The 22,106-nt window shown below is 37.2% G+C and overlaps 1 protein-coding gene across 1 annotated transcript in view; it reads left to right on the plus strand.

The window, feature by feature from the left end:
- GDA (guanine deaminase) overlaps window positions 1-16,013 on the plus strand; it is an 86,782-nt gene extending 70,769 nt beyond the window's left edge. Inside the window, exons 9-14 of the mRNA XM_045840688.1 lie at window positions 339-436; window positions 2,793-2,860; window positions 9,290-9,436; window positions 12,986-13,116; window positions 14,580-14,607; window positions 15,417-16,013. Of these exons, the coding sequence (XP_045696644.1) occupies window positions 339-436; window positions 2,793-2,860; window positions 9,290-9,436; window positions 12,986-13,116; window positions 14,580-14,607; window positions 15,417-15,487 (543 nt within the window). The 3' untranslated portion in view covers window positions 15,488-16,013. The remainder of the gene's footprint in view (window positions 1-338; window positions 437-2,792; window positions 2,861-9,289; window positions 9,437-12,985; window positions 13,117-14,579; window positions 14,608-15,416) is intronic.
- Window positions 16,014-22,106: the final 6,093 nt, after the last annotated feature.

Raw genomic sequence — 22,106 nt, forward strand, 5'->3', positions numbered from 1 at the left:
CTTCAAACTGGAGGGATGTCCTATGCTGTAGATGACCTGGATCAACCCTCCTTATTTTATAGATTTAAAAAGTAAAAAAGATAAGCTCTATAAATTGGTGGACACTTTTTGTAATCCAATGTTTTTACAGGCTTTTTCTGAGATGTGACTTGTGCCGAGTGATTTTATACAGACAGGTAATCATGTTCTCGTGACCGTGCTAACAGACGTGTCCGTGTATGTACTGACAGAAACAGACGTCACAGCTTCTATCTGTACCTATAATGTGCTGTTGTGAGTGAGGACTAACTTAAGCATTTTTAAGTGGTAAACTCCACATAGGACACTCTTCTCTCCAGACAGTGATGGCACATGGCTGCTACCTTTCCGCAGAAGAACTGGATCTATTCAAAAAAAGAGGAGCATCGATCGCATGTTGTCCCAATTCTAACATATCGTAAGTAGGCAATTATTGATTGATAGATTATGAATGTTGGGGTTGCAAAATAGCAGCCTTTGTTTTCTCTGTCATTTCTTTAGTATCTCTCTTCTATAGTTATGTTTGATTGGGACAGGGACTGGATAGAAACCTACCTTTGCTGTAGTGGGGAGCAAGAGTACATAACAGGACATTTTTTTTTTTTTGCAGAGTATGCATTTGAAAAGCACCACATCTCTTAAAATTTCTGAGTTTACACAAAACAGAAACTTTGAATAACACCAGAAAGAGTTCAAAACCAGTAACATTCAGAACTTACAGCTTAAGACTGAAAGGGCACATATGCCAGCCAGCTGTTCAGGGAGAGGGTGCTGACTTCCCATTACTTTGTGCTGTGTAAGCTACTAGAAACAGACTAGTGGAAATGATGCAGTGCTACTGGGAGCCAACGTGCTACATACATTATATGCACCTGCTGGATCTGGCTGCATGCCAGTTCAGATAAAAGGGACCTTGCCCTATTATAGTTCACCAGAATGCAAAAGCTTTATTTATAAGTTTACATTTTGAAAGGTTATATATCTACAAGTGAATCTGATGAAAGTTATGGCCTATATCTTCAGAAAAAAGCCCAGAGATAAAAATATGCTGGAGCTAGTTTCTCGGAATTCATAGACCCCGTGATGCTGTTCCATGGGTGCTAGGTCAAGAGTTCATGCTCCAGAGGTAGAGACAGAGAGGAGCCTCATTTCTGGTGTTAGTCATCCCAGAACAGAGCTGCTTCCTCTTAGAGGCAGGGTAGGGTGGATCGTTCATATATGCATTCAATACATTGATTTAGCTTCTGCTAGGTTTTAGTTTTTGAAGGATTACTTTGTGTTTTCCTTTTTTTCACCTTTTTTTTTTTTTAAATTTTGAGTTCTTATAGAAGCAGACCACAAGACAAGGGTTCACACACAAGTAGTTTATTGGGGAGGTGAGCCCAGGAAGCACCTTTAGTGGGGTAAGACAGAGAAGGATAGGAAGTCAGTAAAGAGTGCATCATTAACCAAGTTACCAAGATGGGCTCCTGGAGTTTAGTCCTGGAAAACTCAGGGAGCCAGTGTACAAAGCAGACCTCCAAGTCATTGTGCTCAAGGGGTGTGGGAGCTGGGATAGTTATGCCCACATATTCATCAGTTATTGTTGGACAACTGCTGGGTGGGGCAAAGAGGCATTGATTCGTTGGGGCTTCTGACCCTCCCCAGACCAGGGAAGAGCAGGTTCTAGCAGCAGAAGTGGGCCCTTGGCAAAGAGGTGGAGATGCTGGCAGTTAGAAGTCCAGTGACTTTGTAAATGAAAAAGTTATATATCAGTGGCAGTATGGCAAGGGCACAAGAGGCACAGTGATCTATTTCTGTAGTGTTTCCAGAGGCTTCCAGTTTTCTGACAGATAGTGGTAACACATTACAGGAACCCTGCCTCTCTTCAGCTTAGTGACCATAATTATGGTCTGGTGGCCAGGTAGGGGGAGGGTTTAACATCCCTTATGTTAGTTACACAACATCTAAATTAAAACAAGATCCAAATAAAAGTTTGAAGTTAAATTTCTTTATAGATACATTTCTGTTTAAATGGTCACTGCTATTCTTTCTTCGACAACTTGGAGAGATTTACTGCATGTATATCGGGGCTTTGAAAATTATGGTTATGTGCATATTTGAGCAGACCACTTTGACCTTTGCATCTTTTCAAACTTCTAAGAGTCACTTTACTTTTCCTTTGTTTCCTTAGAAAGGCAGCATATCTATTAAGCTCAGGGTCACAAGATCTAGAATTTAATTCAGGAACCATCTGTCCTAGTTGTTGCTGTCCTCAGCAGCCACATTTGAACTGTCAGGCCCAGAATCACCAGCCTGCATCCCATTCCCCAGTTATACCCCTCCTTATTTTATCTTGAAAGTTGCTACTCACTCAGGGTGACAAATTATTCCAGATGGACAGGAAAGGCTATGCTTCATAATTTTTACTTCCTAACATAAGAGGATGGGTTGGCTAAGAACATAATAAAGATGGGTAAGACTTTTAGGCTAATTGTAAGATTTAATTTCTTCATTTATCTTTCTTCACAAATGATCCCCTGCTTTCTGTTTTTGCTCTTGCTTCTTTGTACCATCCTAAGATTAAACTCAGTGCAAGGGTTTGAACTCCTTTATGATCTGTTTTCACTGCAGAACTCAGATGGTCTGATTTGATGAATATGTGTGGGTGTGTCCACATTAGAGCTGATGTGATGGAGAACACTGTTTTCCGTGACTTCACCATCACTGTTGTTAGTGTCCTTCTGTTGGACCCACATAGGTCTCCTTATTCTAACAGTCTCTTCTCTCTACAGCCTCTGCAGCGGCTTTCTCAATGTAGTGGAAGTGCTGGACCATGAAGTGAAATTAGGGCTGGGTACAGGTTAGTAGTCCGCCATTTGGAGTTATGGCAAAGTAGTTGATGAAGTGCGCAACTTCCTAATGTGACTAGTTTTCACATTACAGTTCCATGCTTAAAAATTAGTTTTATTTTCTGATATTAATATCCTGAGCTAAAAAAATAGCGAGGTTGGAAACAAGGGTAGACACTTTGATGTCACTAACCTTCCGAAAGCTATTATTTGTATTTACTATAAAGGGTATGTTCTTCTCAGGTGTTTCAGAGATTCTTTATAAAGAGTCCTTGATTTTTTTTCTCTTTCATTTTGGTCTTCTGGCTAAGCTTTAATAGTGTGGATTTGTATGATTTTAGTTTTCGATAAGTGTGCCACTCCACATGCTGTCTCAGAAGAAAATGGTTTGACCTTGCCGTACATGGCAGGCACAAATTCAATCCATGCCAGCATGGAGAACTCTGAGTCATGTTAAGTACTTGCTTTATGTTTAAGTGGTGTTTAATAAAATGAGATTCCTTTCCCATGGGCCATCTGATGTTTGCTAGGCTGAAGGACATTCTCAGTGGCTAATAAAGTAATGATGTCTCTTTTTTTCATAGTACATTTTAATGATTTTTCCTGAGTGTGTGCAGTACTACTCACTTTGAAAATGTATGTTAGACCCAAATGTCTAGGCATATCCACTGTGAACCTGTGTTTATTAATGTGTATGAAGGAACTAAATGTTTTAAAAAATGGGTGTGGATGCAAGGACTCATTTTCCATTCCTCATGCATTTGTCCCCCTGATGTTTCAGAGCATCAGGATACTTGCATGTTGACAAAGATGGTTGTCATCATTATCTGCAATAACTCAAGTCTCAGTTAACTTTATACTAAGCAATTCCTTGGTAAGACACACAATAATTCAAAAAGGTTTATTAATATTTTAAAATAGGTATGCTAATTTAGAAGTTCCCCCAATTTTACATGAATCAAAGAAATCGAGATTTTTAAAAAATTCTAATTTAATATTTGAATCATTGTGATTGTGTAATACCTGGATATAGTCACAGGTGCTAAGGCAGGAAACCAACTGTTTTGCTTTAACAGAAAAGCTTTAATGAATAACAAAAGAATGGCCAAGGGTTTTTGTCACATAGTCTATTAATGAAAAATTTAGCAGACACGCAAAATAAGGTAGGTATTGCTTTCAAACTTGCTGGGAGTTTTGTCTCTGTAATTTAAATTCATCACATGACTTCTAGTTCTTGATTTTGGGTTGTATAGCAAGGGCCTTAAACATTTAGGTAAAGCTTTAATTGTCATTTATTAGCGGCAAGATATTGAACAAATTAATTTTCTAAGACTTCATTTTCTAATTTCTATAACAATGACAACAATTGTAACCATATCTACCTTACAAGCTTGTTTTAAGGCCTAAATGAAAAAAGTTCTTGAGAGGTGGTTAGCACATATCTGACACATTGTACTGGTCAACAAAGATTGGCTTAAAAGGTAAAGGGCAATGTTGGTGTATTGACCAAATGTTTTATTAAATATGATGCATTTGCTAATTAAGTTGGAGAATGCATTTTATATACTCTCTGCTTTGGTAGCCACTCTGTGCTCCACTATTTCCTAAAGAGGACCTTTGTGTATGAACTTACCCTTCACTTGTAGACTATAGAAGATTGTTTAACCTGATATAATGGACAGAAAACAGTTTCAAGAGCAGTTCATTCATCATATCTATAACGAGGGCAGGCATATCTGGACTTGCTCGAGTATTAGAGGAAACCCACATGAAGCTTACAACCCACACTGCAAAACAAGAGAAAACAATATCAAGAAGAATAAAAGGGTGACCACATTTCTGAAAACAATTTACTTCAGGATCCAGAAGAAAATTTCAGAAAACTACTATCATCCTTAGAGTACAAGAAGACATGGCACTGTAAAAAACCCACAAGTTGTGATGGAAAAGAAAAATTTTTTAATGAAAGAAGAAAAAGCAAAAGAATAAGAAGCATGTAGACTCTCATACACAACTGGAGGGGGAGGCGTAAATGTTCAACCTCTTTAGAGAACTCTTTGGCAATTTCTTATAAACTTAAATATTAATCTACATGTGACCCAGTAATTCCATTTTGGGATTTACCCTAGAGACATGAACACATATGTTGGCAAAAAAGAATTGTATAAGAATGTTTATACCAGCTGTATTCATGACAGCCCCTCCTCCCTACCTCTCTAGTCCTCATCAAAGCAAAACTTCTTCAAAGAGTGCAGCCCCACATTGCTGCCACTTTCTAGGCACTCTTCCATTCCTCCATGCACTTCAGGCTGGCTTCTTGCCCCGGCCTCCATGGGAATGATCCTTGTCCTTTCTCCCTCGCAGTATTACCCCTGTGATCTCTTGCTGTCAGCTCCAAAAGACATCATTCTATATTTATTATACTGGACTTCTGAGCCATGGTTGACTACTCTCTCCTTTGTTCAAACAGCCTTATACTGGATTCAGTGAAACCACACTGTTCTCATTTCCCTTCTTCCTCTCTCTCCAGCCCTTCCTTATTTTCTTTGAAGGTCCTTTCTTCTCTCACTGGCCACTCAAGGCTCAGTCCTAGGCTCTCTCCTCTTTTGACTTTATGCTTTCCTGTTAAGAGACTTCATTCACAAACATGGCTTTACATGATTACATGTATGCAGATGACTCTGATTTTTATATGTAGATCAGATTTCTCTTTGAATTCCAAACTTGTATTTTCAGTTTCTTAGTTTCTCCTTTCTCTTTGACCCCTCCTCATAGATCTTTCACAGCTTATTATGTCCCAAAACACATTTAAGCCTTTAAGCCTGGTTCTTTTAAATGGCTTTCCTTTTCAGAGAAATCAGTTTCTCAAAATGGAAACTTAGGCCTTGTGTTTGAGACCTTTTTCCCTCTCACCTCTCTCCCATGTCTAAGCCAGTGCAATGTCCAGCCTCATGACTCCTTTATAGCTCCTGAATCTATACTCTTTTTCCATATCAGCCACCGCTCGCTAAAGCAAGCTGCCATTGTTTCTGGCCCAAACTCTTGCACTAGCTTCCTAGTCCATCTCACATTCATCTTGGGCCCTTCTAATCCAGTCTTCTCTTTTGAAAAGAATCACAGTGGAAATCTGACCATTGCACCCCCTCCTGCTTACCACCCTTGAGTGGAATTTTGAATAGGCAAACCTTATTACAGGGCAACAAAGCTCTGCATGGTCTGACATCCATCTACCTCTCAGCCTCATACCCTACCACTCTCACCTCCTTACCCGGGCTATCTTTAAATTCCCTCCATGAATCACACCCCCTTCCAGCAAAATGCTTTGGTGCATTTTGTTCCTGTGCCTGTAATGCCCTTTATACCTCTCTTTACATGACTGAGTTCTTCTCATTTCTGTCTTAATTTAAATGTCATTGCCTTGAAGAGGTCTTCTCTGACCATCCTGCCTAAATGGGCTTTTCACCTTCTCTAACACTAACAGAACAAAATGTCTAGTTAACATTTGTTTGTTTATATGTCTCCTTTCTTTCTCCTCTACTAGCTGGTTAGCTCATAGGGAGCCCATAAGGTCTTTTTATGAATGCTTAAATAAATCAAGAACATAGAAGGTGCTCAGTAAATGACTGTCGATGAATGAATGCATACAAAGTGAACACATACATGTAAAATCATTTTCTTCTATGTTTTCATTGCCCTCTGGCTCAAATTTCTACTCTTGTATGGTTTGCTGAGAGTCCTCTTGTAAATAGTGCATCCTTATGCTGACTCTGGTAAACAAATCATAGTGCCACTCTTTATCATGATGCTAGAAGACATGGGTTTGAGGATAGATTTTTCTGAGAAAATGCATCCATTTTCTCCACCATTTCTCCATGCAGTTTTTACATTTTAGTCCTCATTCCCTTCTCCAGCATTTATGTTACTTAACTGGATTTTTCAGCAACTGTTAAAATAGGTGATGTTACTTCTATTTGCTGAGAAAATTGAGATTCACAGGTAGTAAGTAATTGACCAAAGGTCAACAAAGCAAAAAAGTTCCAGATCTACAGTCTAAAACCAGATCCATAAAATGTGGTGTTCATTATCTCTCTTTTCAGCCCCTCACACTGCCTCTTGTTAGATGATAAAGTAGGAATTCTGCCTTCACTGATGTGTTGCAGAGGGAGGAGAAACCACCAAACTCACCATGCAGGGCACCGATCAGAAAGTTACTGTCACAGTGGAAATCCCTGGAAGAAAAACTTGACTACATGCCATGGTTTATATAGTCCAGGGTTTATTCTTTGATCTGCACGGTGTTGTTTCTTGTTAACATAATGACCAGAAGAAGATAGGACGATTAAATCATCCTATAAGGCAGCAACATAATAAGACAGCTGTGAAAATTTTCTCAATAAATTGCATAGCATTGTTTTTTCATCTATCCTTATTTTTTCTAGATTGATAGTTTGCTGAGATATAGAGGAAAATATGACTTTCCATACATTTTATATAACATGTTTTTATAACTGCAAGTATTTAAATCTTCCATGTTCATACAATCCTAATGACCTTGCTTTTGTTTTTCTGTTTCCTCTCAGTCTTTAGCTATATATTTTAAAATATATGTTCAGTCTTTATATGTTTCCATACCATACAGTGATAGCATTTTCATTTAACTTTTTTGTTCTAGAAATAAAGAAAAAACAGTAGACAAAGTTTTCCAAAGCTTAATGTGCATTATTCCCAAATCTCATTTGTTTTCTTAGTTTGATGCTATGGTAAAATGAAAGTTTAATAGATGGTTACTAAAATGGACTAATAACTTAAGTAGATGTAATGAAGCTTGTCAAGAAAGTGGATGATCCTCAGGCAGTACTGTTCTAGTTAAAGAAAAAATTATAAAGATTTATCTAAGGACATGGAAGACAGTGAACATAAAATTGAACATAAATCTAGGATTGTTACTTACTAAGCTATTAATTTTGTAATATATATAGGTGCTATGAATTATATATATATATATTTATATATATAAAATACTTTGAAATGACAGAAAGGACCCTTGAAAGAGAAAGTATATTTTTTACCTATATTTTTCTCCTAGTAAAACATGCTAACTTACTTGGCTTATTTACACAAACCCATATAATAACTCCTACATTTGTTCTTGTTCTTCTAGATTTGTCAAAGGTAGTATTTCAATTTAAATATGAGGGACTTTATTTTTTAAATTATGAAAAATCTCATTCCTCCTCTAATGATGCCAACAAACATATAAAGCTGTCTACATTAGCATTGCTCACTTATATACAAATTTCCCAGAATATGTCAATTCATTCTGAAAGCTCTGCCTCTAAAATTATCATAAAGAAGTGCTTTCTTAATTTCCAAAGCTCTCATCTGAATTAGAATAAAGGTAGGACAAGTTATTAGAACATAGAATTGTGAGCTTATTTTAACTAGGCAGGCATATTTGACCAGCTTCTGTGAGAATTTAGGGGATATTCAGATAAGAACGTTTAAATAAGAACGTTTTCTCTTAACTTCATTAACCATTGGTCTTTGCACTGGACTGAATTGTACACTCCCCACCCCTCAAAAAAACTCTCTGCCTTCTTAGAACATGTAAAAATGACCTTGTTTGGAATAAAGGTCTTTGCAGATGTAATAAAGGTGATGAAATCATTCTGAATTAATGTGATCCCTAAATCCAATGATGAATGTCTTATAAGAGACAGAAAAGGACAGTCACATAAAGACATGGAGGAGAAGGCCATTTGAAGATGGAGGCAGGAACTGGAGATACACTGCCACAAGCCAAGGAATCCCAGGAGCCACCAATAACTGGAAGAAGTGAGGAATGGTTCTTCCCTAGAGTCTTTACAGGGATCATGGACCTGTGAATACTTTGATTTAAGACTTCTGTCCTCTCCAGCTGTGACTGAATAAATTTCTACTCCTTTATGACACAAAATTTGTGGTAATTTGTTTCAGCAGTCCTAGGAAACTAATACAGGTGCACATTTGATACTAATTGCATGTTTTGAATTCTTTTACATGTTAGTCTGTGTCTATTCCATATTCACCGATAAGATCTTTTATTTGAAGTATATTAAAGACTGAATATCTGTCACTAAAAACAAATAAAAACTCAACCTATTAAGAGATACAAACTGGTAGCTACAAAATCATCATCAGGATGTAAAGTACAGCATAGGGAATATAGTCAGTAATATTACTATTGTAATAATTATGCATGGTGCCAGGTGGCTACATGAAATGTTGGAGGGATCACTTTGGAAGGTATATGATTGTCTAACCACTCTGCTATACACCTGAAATAATGCAAAATAACATTGAATGTAAGCTGTAATTGAAAAAATTTTTTTAAAAGTCTATGCTTAATATTCCATTTGTCTTACAAGATTACTGTTTTGGCTTTATTTTGCTTACCATAGATGTTGCTGGTGGTTATTCATCTTCCATGCTCAATGCAATCAGAACAGAAATGATGACTTCTAATGTCCTTTTAATTAATGAGGTAAATGAAAAGGGCCTCACCTTTGAAGAAGTGTTCAGACTAGCTACTCTTGGAGGCAGCCAAGGTAATGACTATTTTTTCTCTAACAATAGACAACCATGCTTATCTGTGTCCTTGGATGCACTGTGAGGAACCTGATAATGGTATCAGCAGGAATCCAATACTCATGACTGTTGCACCTCACATAGCATACCCCAAACTTAGCAAGTCAAGTACATGTTCAAGCATGTAGTGGAGGAATAATTCTTATAGCAAGCTTTCTGTCTTTGGAAGAAGAGATGTTTAATACACAGTTGCCATATTAATAATTTTAATGGATATTTGCATTGGTCACATGCATACAAGTTTTTAAAAATAATCAGTATTTCCATTGAGTCAGGAACACTTTCTATTGGTCTCAGTGAAGATAATGATAATAATACTAATGTAAAAATAATAGTGAATAGCCCTACTGGTGTGGTTCAGTGGATTGAGCACTGGCCTGTGAACTGTAAAGTCTCTGGTTCGATTCCCTGATAGGGCACATGCTTGGGTTGTGGGCCAGGTTCCCAGTTGGGGGTGAGCAAGAGGTAATCAATGTTTCTCTCTCTTTCTTTCTCCTTCCCTCCTCCTCTCTCTGAAAATAAATAAGTAAATAAAATCTTTAAAAAAAATAGCCAATAGTTCTTACCCTATGATAGGTACTATGCAACATTCTTTATACATATTGTTACTTACCTCACAGCCACTGTTATTAATTCCATTTCATCAACAAGGCACCTGATGGAAGTGCACACAACTGTCAAGCCATAGAGTGCCATGATCTGAACCCGAATCTGATGCCAGTGAAAGTTTTTACCTTTCCACTGCGATATCTTCATGTATAAATTTTAGCTTGGAGTATGCACTGTGTTTATATAATTAAGCACACTAATTACCTAAGTTTTTTTAAGTCAAAAGATGTCAAAATATAGTTGTTTCACATGCAAATATTGTTCATCAGCTTTTCCCAATTTTCACATGTAACTGTATTTTCATGGAAAAAGAAATCAGTTATCGTATTCCTTTCAGTCACGTTAGTATTGCGGTGCAATCTAGGTAGATAATAGTGAACATAGCATGAAATCTTACATGGCTAGTGAGAAATAAAATCATATATATAGAGACAGATGTACATATATATGTAGATTTATGATAAATCTAAATTTATGATACCCTGGATCTTGAAAAATGGAGAATGACGGAGACCAATATCCTTGGAAAAGAAACTTCCTGGCTCTTCTTTGAAGGTTCTGTGCTATGATGGATGCCATAAAGAAGCTTTCCTTTTTTTTTAATTTTACAGAGAGAGAGGAACGGGGGAGAGACAGACAGATAGACATGGATTTATTGTTCCACTTATTTATGCATTCATTAGTTGCTTCTTGTATGTGCCTTGACTGGAGATCAAACTCACAACCTTGGCATACTGGGGTGATGCTCTAACCAACTGAGCTACCCACTCAGGGCATAAAGAACCTTTCAAGAAAAACAAGTAGAGGTCATGTTGTTTGCATTTCCAAGACATAGGATTCCAATTCATAGGATATGTGAAGTTCCATGTTTTACATCACCATTTTTTTTAACAAGTGTGGTGCTCCCCAACCTCACCACCACTGTGTTTGTGCATCTGAGTTCAAGCAGCTGGCCAACCATCTTATTTTCATGGTGCAAAAGAGTTGTATTTAAATAGTGCTGCTTGAAAAAAATTTCTAAGCTCTCTGTGACTTACTTCATGAGGATTCTGTGTCTGATCAAGACGGCAGTATGGGGGACTTACCAAATCATTTCTATGTTGTATCACTTTCAAATCTATTTTCTGGGCTGCTTGGCTTACTGTTAGTGGGATTTCTTCTCCTTAACTCATGTCTCTACAAGAGTCTGAGTGAAATGAGATGAATGGATCCCTATTTTAAGTGTGACCTCTGCCTAGCTTGCCATGACCTATATATATTCAAGATGTGCATAAATGACCTTCACAGAGCCAACATTTGCCCCCAAAGCAGCAAAGTGGTATTTTCTGAAATGCAGTGACTTGCTTACCAGCTCAGCTAGGCCTTACTGCAATAATTTGAATTTAAATCAATTTATAATTTCACCAAAAGCAATTGTGTCTCTTTTGGTTAGTGCATGCCTGTACTCTCCAGGTTCTAACAAATAGCTCAGTTAGTTTATATATGATCACACTCTGGCAAATGAACCTGGTTATCTGGACTATTAAGTATACAACAATTTTATACTGAATATAGTCATTAAAAGCTTGTACTTGTCATGTGCCTTTGTCAAGTGCCAGTAGTGGAAGAGGGCATTTCCAATGATTTTCTATTACATTCAGTCCTTCACCACACAATTAGTAGAAGTCACCTAACAGCTTTTAACATTTCTAATTATTTTTGAATCCCTGTCTTCCTATAAGAATTCTTTAGCTAAAAATATTTTCCTTTCTGAGAATAAAAGAGTTGCCTTTTAAATAACCTTTTAAGAATAAGTAGGATTTCTAAGTCAGTGATAAAAGCATTGCCAAGAGACTTCTGCATATCCATACATAGACATATAATGTACGAGATATTGTCTATCAGGAATATGCCATCCAGTATTTTCACATCGGACCACACCCTGACAGTGATAGAATACAACAAACACATGTAGAAATTCAAATAAATAATGCTGCACTCTAGTGGGCCCCCCTTTATGCATTCTTCCATTTGGTACATCACTGTATACCTTACTCAAATTACAGGCTTTACTGAGCTCAAGATGCAATAACTTTATTGACCAGGAAAGCCAACTACACCCATCTTTTGAAACTAAATCATATTAATGAAAGAAATGTTCTTCTTTGGCTTGTAATACTTGTGGAACATAAATTTTAGCTATGAGATGGATCAAATCAATAGATATTATTGACCTATGTTCTATTGTAGAAAACCATCCTTCTCTGGCAACCAGAAAAACATCTTTGAGGTTGCAAAGAAGTTGGTCTGCTTTTGAAAGGATAGGGACTCCTAAGTTATGAGCATCCATTTACTTTCAGAAGCGAATTTTTTCTATTCCAAAGATTTAAACTAAAGAACTTATGATGGATATGCCTGTGTTGACAAATGTGCAAAAAGATAATTATTTTTTATTTATTTGAGGTTCATTTCATGGCCATGAAAATAGATGTTCTCAGCTATTTCATAGAACAAGAAGGACAAGGAAAGGAGTCATAGTGTTGGTGGGGGGACTAGGAGGGAAAAAAGCAGAAGGTATTTTATCATTTGTATTTTTTGGAGGGATGAATGAAAGTCATAGACCAGTTGGATTGTGTATTGCACTGAACTGAAAAACAGAGATACCATCAGAATTATGGTCATGGTGATGAAGGGAGCTGTTTTTATTCTCAGATTTTGCTTTCCCTTTGCTTACTCTGCTTTCTGTAAGGCGAAGTCTTGTGACCTATCAGAATAGAATACTTCACTATTAAGATACTAATGTTTTTCTAGTGACAGAAAAACATTAGTTTTTCTTGGCAGACTCTGTCCTTGCAAACTGGGACATTGGCATTGGCATGACTCAAAATACTGACTGTTTATTAATTTATTCTACCCTATAGCCCTGGGGCTGGATAAAGACATTGGAAACTTTGAAGTGGGCAAGGAATTTGATGCCCTCTTGATCAACCCCAAAGCATCTGACTCTCCCATTGATCTGTTTTGTGGGGATTTAGTTGGTGATGTTTCTGGGGTAAGTAAAAAGAACAAAAGGTTAACCAAAAAGCACCTATTTCATGAAGTAATCACAATAGCTTCCCTGTAGAAAACAAAACAGAAACATTTTAAAAGAACACAGGAGACTCTTAAAAGGAAAGCTAGATTTTAAAAAGTTATAGTACTATATGATCTCATTTATATATTGAATCTAATGAACAAAATAAATAAAATCTAATGAACAAAATAAAACCAGAGACATGTATACATGGAACAGAGTGACAGATCATGGAAGTGGGAGTGGGGAGGGGAAGAACAGAATGAAAGAAGGGGAAGAGATTAGCCACAGAATATATATGCATAACCCATGGGCACAGACAACAGTGTAGTGATGTCCAGAGGGGAGGGCTGTTGGGGGTTGGGTGGGAGTGGGGAAAGGGGGGGAAAATGAGGATATCTATAATAGTGCCAATAATAAAAATAAGAAAAAGGAAGGTGTAATTGCATGACAATACTGTTAGCAATAATGTTACTAACAGAATATTATATTTTGAATATATTTACATATTTGAATGTATTGGCTATAAGAAGCCATAATGTAGCTAGCCCTTACTGAATACACTTGCCAGATGGCATGACATTAAGCATTTTCATACATAATTTTTCTTTAAAAATCAGAACAGCTCTTATGAAAGCAGGTACTATTGATATAGCCATGTCATTTGTGGGGGAGTGAGGCCTAGGGGAAATTAAGTGTTTACCTAAAGGACTCAAGACTCATAATTAGTAATTAGTAATTAGTAGACAGAGTTGGGATTCCAGCCCAGGACTTTATGACTTCCAGAGTCTGGACTCTTCACCACATTCTACATTGATTTTCTTAATTATAAGAAAATGGGTTTTATTACTTTGTTCCTCTTATTATAAAATGTTTCCCTATGTATAAAATAATCAGGTTCTTCTTACTTTAATAATAATTTGTTATAAGATGTTAAATTATTCTAAAAAAATTAATTACCATTTATAACTAGTTCCACTTATGAAAGTAAATATGTAAATATAACATATTTAGATTTTTTAGAAGAAAGATGCTGGATATTTGAGGTTGGTTATTTGTTGTTTTCATGCTGGTTATGTTTTTACTTCTTTATTACAGTGGATTTCTGGGAATAGGGCTCAGTCCTAGTCATCCAGTCATTTCTCTTATACACCTCTTAAAATATTTGCTTTATTTTATTAAATTAATTAATTTAATTTATGTAACACTTTTCTTCTAAAGATTTCAAGATTATATACCAAGAACTTTTAGGCAATAGATAAACATTTGTTAATAGCCAGTATTTTTTTAAGTAAAAGACCATTTCTTTTTCATTAATCCAAGTAGATTTTACCATTCAGTAATAAATTTGTATTTCTGTGTTTGGCTAACCCATTATTGGCTGTGAATTTACTTTTCTAAATGCACAAAATAATTCTTATTACTTTTATTTTCTATTTTAGGCTATTATCCAGAAGTTTCTCTATCTAGGTAGGTAGAAATATGTCTCTATGCTAAATAAAATCTTCCTCTGTCTCTTTTTTGGGTATGACTCACTGCATGTATGATACCACATGTTAAACCCAGTGTGTGACCATTTACTTTGATTAAAAAAATAATTCTTCAGCACAGAGCCCATTTATGGCACAACATTTAAAGATACAATTTGAAATTTGCATGCTCTTCTAGATCATCAGGCCTCTGTGTCCTACACTTATTCTCCACACCAGGCTGCACTACCAAGTTGTGTTTGTGAGAAGGATGTGGGGGAGTCTCGTGGTGGGGGCTTCTTCACGTACTCATGTTCTATCATAGTCATTGAGGGAAGAAATAAAGTGTAGAAGATGCTACTCTGCTTCCCCCTCGGCTGAGTGAGCTCTGAGTCTTGGCTGAGTGAGCTCTGAGTCTCTGAATACAACATGTGTATTTCTCATGGAGCTCGGTTCTCACAGGTCCTTCATCTCACCATGCTGAGTGTGATTCTGGGGTTTAAAGATAAGTGTTTCCTTTAATTTGGTGCTGGAAAGGCAAACTACTCCAGCTGACAGGACAGCAATGGGGGTCAATTCAACTTTATGTGATTTCTGACGTAGGTGCAGAGTTCAGATCCCAGTCCTCAAATTGGATGCATCTTCTATTGGTCCTGTCCATATTTTAAACAATCAGAGAAGGAAAAAAAGGCAGCTTTTTGTATGTTCTGTCTTAGAAGTGCATTTTGCTTTTAAATCTCTCCCAGGGGCAATTAAACTACTTACTGACACGAAAGCACCTTATAAATGATTCCTTGATTTTTCTTTCAGGAGATGACCGAAATATTGAAGAGGTTTACGTGGGTGGAAAGCTCGTGGTTCCCTTCTCAAGCTCAGTCTAAGACCCTTGGCATCTCCGAGTTTTCCTGGTTAACGTGCTTCTGCGCCTCCCTTGTGCCCAGGCGGAGTTAGAAAGTCAAAAATTAGTACCTTGTTCTTGAGATGATTCTCTCTTTCTGTGTCTGCTTAAAGTACTCACTGGACAGATCAAAGGAAGTTGCTCTGATTTTCAATTCTCTGGTTGGAAGGATGCAAAATCTCTCTTTTTCGAGCTGTTCAGACTTATTTAGAGTTTAAACATAAGAATGCTATTACTAGTGCTGTTCTTCTTATGAGATTTAAGTAAAATCTATTTTATATTTGGAAATGTGGAGAGGAAAGATATTCCTAGCAGGTTAGGTATTTTGAGCTAATAATTGTGAAAACTAGATATGGAAAATGAACCAGGGAGTCTATTTTTACAAGGGAGAAAAAGTTAGACTATGGACAAACGTTGGAAAAACCACTTCAGATTGTTTGCAAATCATATACTGAGCTTACTAATGTCAAAGGAGAAGTTGTTGAGTTTTAAAACGTGTTTCCAAGATAGACTTTGTGTTCTGGAAATTTGTCCTTAATGGAATTCGTATTTCAACGATTTGTTGTTGCTGTGCTTTGCCTTTTTTGGGGTGAATTGTCAGAGGCTGAATGCCATATGCTTTCTTAATATAGTTCTGTGCTTCCAAGTGTTTGACAGAAGTTGGCCATTAAAGATTTTAAGTCTCTTAGGAATGTTATTCATATAGCTACATGGCATAAATAATTGTATGTTTGTGTACCTTCAATCACCTTAACCTGTAGCTGCGTGATGCTATCATTACTTCAGTTTTGTTAGAAGAGAAACAAGGTCCATACCCCACTGTTGTGCAGACTGAATGAAGTCCTCACAGCCGAGCGAGTGCCGGGTGTCCCGAAGCTGTCAGCACTGAGAGGGGCGTTTCATCACCATGACTTGCTCTCCCCAAGATCTAAGCTGTAGTTGCTGGCAATTTCTTCATACTCAGATCAATCTGTTAAAACTTTCAAATGAAGGACAAATCCTATTAAAAGAAATATTACAATCTTTAAACCCTGCATATTGAAAGCATTCTATTTTTCAATTTTATCCCATGGTCTTTGTAATTCCTAATGATTTTAGGGCACTGGAATTTTAGTGTAATGAAAAACATATAGGCATATCACTTATTATTTATATCAGCAGGATTTAATCTGTATTAGACATCTAGAAGCATTAAACAAAGAGTATTTTTATGCTTCCTAACTAGTGCTCTTTCCCGTAACCTAGAATTAAAAACCAATTATGACTATGATAAATCCTTAAGAAATAAGAATGTGAATGTTATTTAAATACTTTATTTTTCTCATTTGATTCCAAATAATATAAACTAAGAAGAAAAAGGAGATTTTCTTAGTATTTCCTAACACTCATACCAAGGGGCTTAGGTTTAACCTCTTATCGTTGTTTCATAGTCAAAAATTTTATGTTATGCTGCTAACTCCATGTACACAGAAGTAAGAAGAAAATTCTCCCTCTTGTACAATAATTTTTGTTCTTACCTAATCATGTTAATTCAGTGATAATTCACTCAGCTTTTTTTTCCTGCTGGAAACACTTTTAGATTTGGTCGTGTATAACTACACCTGTTGATAGAACATGTTTGGTCTTTGTTTTTAATAGCACTGTTTTAGGACACTAAGTAACACAGTAAATCCAGCTTCTAGTCTCAGTAACTGTATTTCCAGAATCTCTAACTCCTGAGCCAAGTCAGAGACGGCCTACCGAACTTCTCTCCGTTTCTCTGCAGTGCCAGCGTGTGTCTTCTGTTCCATCTCTCGATCCAGGCGAAAAGACATTGGTTTCCTGGTGGCTAACCCACATCGTGAGTGGGCTTAAGAATTTGGAGGAGTCAGCCCTGGCTGGCGTAGCTCAGTGTATTGAGCGCGGGCTGCGAACCAAAGTGTTGCAGGTTCGATCCCCAGTCAGGGTACATGCCTGGGTTGCAGGCCATGACCCCCCAGCAACTGCACATTGATGTTTCTCTCTCTCTCTCTTTCTCCCTCCCTTCCCTCTCTAAAAATAAATAAATAAAAATCTTTAAAAAAAAAGAATTTGGAGGAGTTGTTCAAGATCCACTGATAGGCAGCAGCTGTCTCCAGCCTTTACAAGATCAATAGTTTTACCTTCTGGTAGGGTGTACATTTTAAGGCTGAATATCAGTTTTCATTTAGATTTAGGACTCATATGCAGTAAATACAAATAAGCACAGTGTCAGAAACAGGAAAAATGGCCATATACAACAGCAACTCTGTCAAATGTCAAATTTAGCCCTGGTAATATGCTAAAACTTAAGTATCTTTTCTAATAAAAATAGAGTGTGTTGACATGTTTACATGTGCTTTGATCTTCCTGAATCACTTAGGACTAATGCGCTTTATTCTCCGAGTGTCATGTTCCCGAATGTTGCATGTGCTTTTTGCAACACTTTGGGCACTAGCTGTACATGGGCCCAGGTGTTCTGCACTCTGAAATGTTGCCTTTGCCTAATGTGGGCTGCCTTCCTGTGTTGTGGAGAGGCAGTATTCCAAACCAATTCTGTTTGTCATTTTGTGTTTGAATATTTTGCTCTCTGACAGGTAAGAAAGAATTAAACTTCTAACCAGATCCCTCACTTCGCCATGCACTAGTTTGCCTCAGGATTCATGGTATTTTTAATGGAATAAATGTCAACGAATTTTATTCAGGCCAAAATTTATTCATCATACATTTTAAAAATATTTTTGCAGCCAGAACACAAAAGCAGGCTAATCAGCTAAGATACATTTAATTTTCCAAAAGAGAGTGAAACATGGGGTGGGGGCATGAGAGGATGTGCTAGTTATGGTAAACTGAGGCCAAGGAGACTCTGCTCTCTTATTCACTCTCCCAGCTTCTCTGATTCCCTTGCAAAGGTTTGAGAATCTAAGAGAATATCTTTGAACAAGCTCCCTTCGTACCGGGAGGAGGTGTTTCTAATTTAATATTGTGAGCATCAAAACCCATTGACTTTCATTTTTACTTTTGTGCAAATTCTACATGGTTAAGAAAGGAAAGTGGTGGGAAAACACTCCTGTTAGGCTGAGCTGTTTTTGAAGCCTGCCCTTGAATATCCCTGTTGGCAGCTGCAGCTGAGATGTCAGGGAGAAAACAATGGGTGTGATATCCAGTGACACATTTTGAAACTTCTCTGCTTTCCAAACTCTCCCTATTTTTAACCTTCTCATCTCAGAACCAGATATACAGAAAGCCTTAAAGGCAAGCCAGGAGGCACGCCGTATCAGTTAACATGGAAGACATCCGGAATCAGATGCTTCTGCAGTCTTCCGGACATCTTTCCATTGTCTGTTCTTCAAAGGTGATGATGACGCCAGAAACACAGATGTTTAAAAAGAGTGTTCTGTGTTATCAGAAGGTGAACTAAGAAGTGTGTCATGGGCAGTATCCTGACATGACTTTTAAATGGTGAGGGTTATTGTGAATTTTTAATATTTTTTTTCTTTTCCTGAAGGCTTACAAGAGACATTTGCAGTTTCTAATTGACCTAGCCAGCTTAGGTACAACTTTGAACCCTAACACACTTGGATGTCTCTAAAGGAAAAGCACAGAATGAAGTGCACAAACAAGTGGACACTTGGGAACCAGGCACCGGTCCCCACATGAGTTTTCATGCCTGGGCTCTCCTCCCTGTTTCTCTCCAGCCTTGAGAGTGAGAGTGAGAGCTCTGAGGGGTTAGTTCTGGTCCAAATTTAGTGAAATGAAAAGGTAACAGGCCAGTGATGAAATTAAATAGAAATTCCAAGGTTGCTTTCCCAGTCCTCAGGGTTCAAGTGACTGAGTGCCAGATGTTTATGTGGCAGTAACTTACCTGTCCTCTTCCCACTCAAAAGCCTGTCAGAGAGCATTCTTTATTGAAAAGAACTTCATATTATTGTTAAATGCCTGATCGCTGCTCTGAAGAGTAAATATATATGTGTATGTATTTATGGAGACATTTTTTCTCAATATTTGAATGGTTAGTTTATTGTTTACATGCAGAGTGAGCTCCTTTGTGCTTTGGAAAAAAATAAATGAGATTTTGTGTTCGATTATTTTTTATTGTTGTGAGTTCTGTCAATATGAAAGAAGGAGATGGATCTTACAATGTTTTTCTTCTCTTAACATGAATTAAAAACAACAGAAACAGAATAGAATATTTAGCTGTGGGCCAACATGTATTGTTCAACCTATCATAGTCATTATACATAGCTTTTTAAAGTTAAGCTATAATGTTCAGGGCTTTTAGAATCAGATTGCTATTGGTTTTGATTTCAGCATAGTTTATATTTTATTTTATATATTTATTTAAGCCACAGTCCAGAGTCAGGATGTACTTGAACATCAAAATTAGTTCACACATATGTATGTACATGTGTGTTTAAAAGAACAGTCTCAAAAATAATACTTTTCCTGTCTGTGATGCCCTGAGCTATTTTCTATACTATTTTATTCTGTTCTGTTCTGTTCTATTTTATTTTATTCTGTTTAATTATTTTTGGTTTCTTAAACCAGCATGGAAGCAATTTCCAGTTTCTTTTGAGCTGTCTGCTTAAGTCTCCAAAATGACATCCTGTGACTCAGGCCTGACATGAATGCCTACTTGGACTCACGAGGACTAAATAAAATAACGTGCAGTCAGCACTTCAGATAGCATCAGGGACAGAGTGAGTGGCCACTGTATAGTTGTTATTTTTTAAATGAAAACAGGCTATGTTTTAGAATCCAAATGCAGTGATATTACAGATCTCTCTCTGTATAAAAATATTCTATAAGGATTAAATCTGATTTTTTGGCACTGTTATGTTTATTTTTATTTATGCATGAAGCATAAGAGAGTAGTAGATTTAGTCTATAAATTCACTCTCAATGTTCTGAGCAACTTACTAAGCACCTTTTTTATCCCAGAGCAGACCAGATCAGGTGCATTCGGGGTGGCATGGCCATAGACAGCACTTTTTCTTTCTTCCTAGAGGACAACTTAGTTAAAATATTTTGAAGAGAATTTTTATGTGCATAATCTTGCAAAATGTGTGCCTAATTTACACATTGTAGGCCCTGAATTCTACAATAGATAATTAATAGGCACATGCAAAGTCTTGTGTAGTACTAAATTCAGAATTTAAATAAAATAAAGTTTAGACATAAAATAAATACCTGCCAGAAACAAAACAGGGCCTGTGGTAGGGTGTTTTAAGACTCAATGAAGCCACTCAGTTAAAGACACAGGACCCACAAGCAGTTGTCACCAACAGGAGGAGGGTTGTGTGTGTGGGTGTGTGTTTTAATCTTATTTTAACATGGGATAAGGGCCCTGGGTGGTGTGGCTCAGTGGATTCAGTGCTGGCCCGTGAACCAAAGGGATCACCAGTTGATTCCCAGTGAGGGCGTATGCCTGGGTTGTGGGCTGGGTCCCCAGTAGGGGCTCTCGAGAGGCAACGGCACATTGATGTTTCTGTCCCTCTCCCACTCCCTTCCCCTTTCTCTAAAAATAAATAAAAAATAAATAAAATATTTTAAAATGGGATAAGGGAAGTATTGTGTTTTTTAACATGATAGAGCATTAACATGTAATTAATTTTTTTCACTAATTCATGCTCATTCACTTTTACCATCAAGCCTGCCTATAGCATCGTAAAATTACATTAAATTTGCCATACTTCTATATTTTTATGCTTCTCTACTAGCTGAGTCTATATTTTGGGTGGAAAGAAAGATAGGTTACTAAAAAAGCACTCTCTATAGCAAAACCTTTGTTGGGAAATTTTCCAGTATACCTCAGAAAAAATTTTATTTTTTGCTTCAACATAAAAAGTGATCAAATGTGAACAGATGACATGGAGTTTTTCTCAGGCCACTGAGAAATTAAATTGGACCCACTTCAATTGCCTAGTTTCTGCCCATGCCTAGAGGAAATTAAGCAAACACCCGTACCCCCATTTGTAGAAAGAGAGCCCAAAGTCAAAGCAGTCAAACCCCACATAAGAGCAATAAAGGCCTTAGAAAAGTCATCCTTTAACCACAGGACAAGACCTTTGCCTGCGCCTGCTGGAAAACTGACACTTGCAGCTGCCCAGTGAAGTTAATCTGTGCCCTCTTAATCTTGGGCGGTCTCTCCACAGGAGACTTTTGTTTCATGGTTGTTAAATAAAGCCACACCCCCAAAATGAACAACCCAAAGGAGAGTTTTACTCTTGTTTTGTTTTGCTTTAATTTCTAAATTTGCTTCCCAGAGCACTTGAAAGGCTTTAAACAGCTTTGGTGTTTTGTTTTCCTTTTTCTTCCTGAAAATGTTGATTCCATCCCCACCTGAAGCTGGGAACACAGGCAGGGATGGCTTTGTGGTTGGAAAGTACTTTGAAAACCTTGACTGAAGTACATAAACAGATAAAGATGCAAGAGGCTTGTGTTATTTCAAAGGATGAATTAAGAGGCTCAGAAAAGGCGGTGCATACACTTCTTTCAATTCATGAACACTTTCATCTTGGCTGAACTATGAAAAAGGAATCAGGTTTGGCAAATTATGCATTCTGGGTTAATTTCTATAACTACAACAAATCTTTCAGCATTGT

The sequence above is a fragment of the Phyllostomus hastatus genome, unplaced genomic scaffold, assembly GCF_019186645.2.
Source record: "Phyllostomus hastatus isolate PE091 unplaced genomic scaffold, TTU_PhHast_1.1 phas_contig_34, whole genome shotgun sequence".
Lineage (NCBI taxonomy): Eukaryota > Metazoa > Chordata > Mammalia > Chiroptera > Phyllostomidae > Phyllostomus > Phyllostomus hastatus.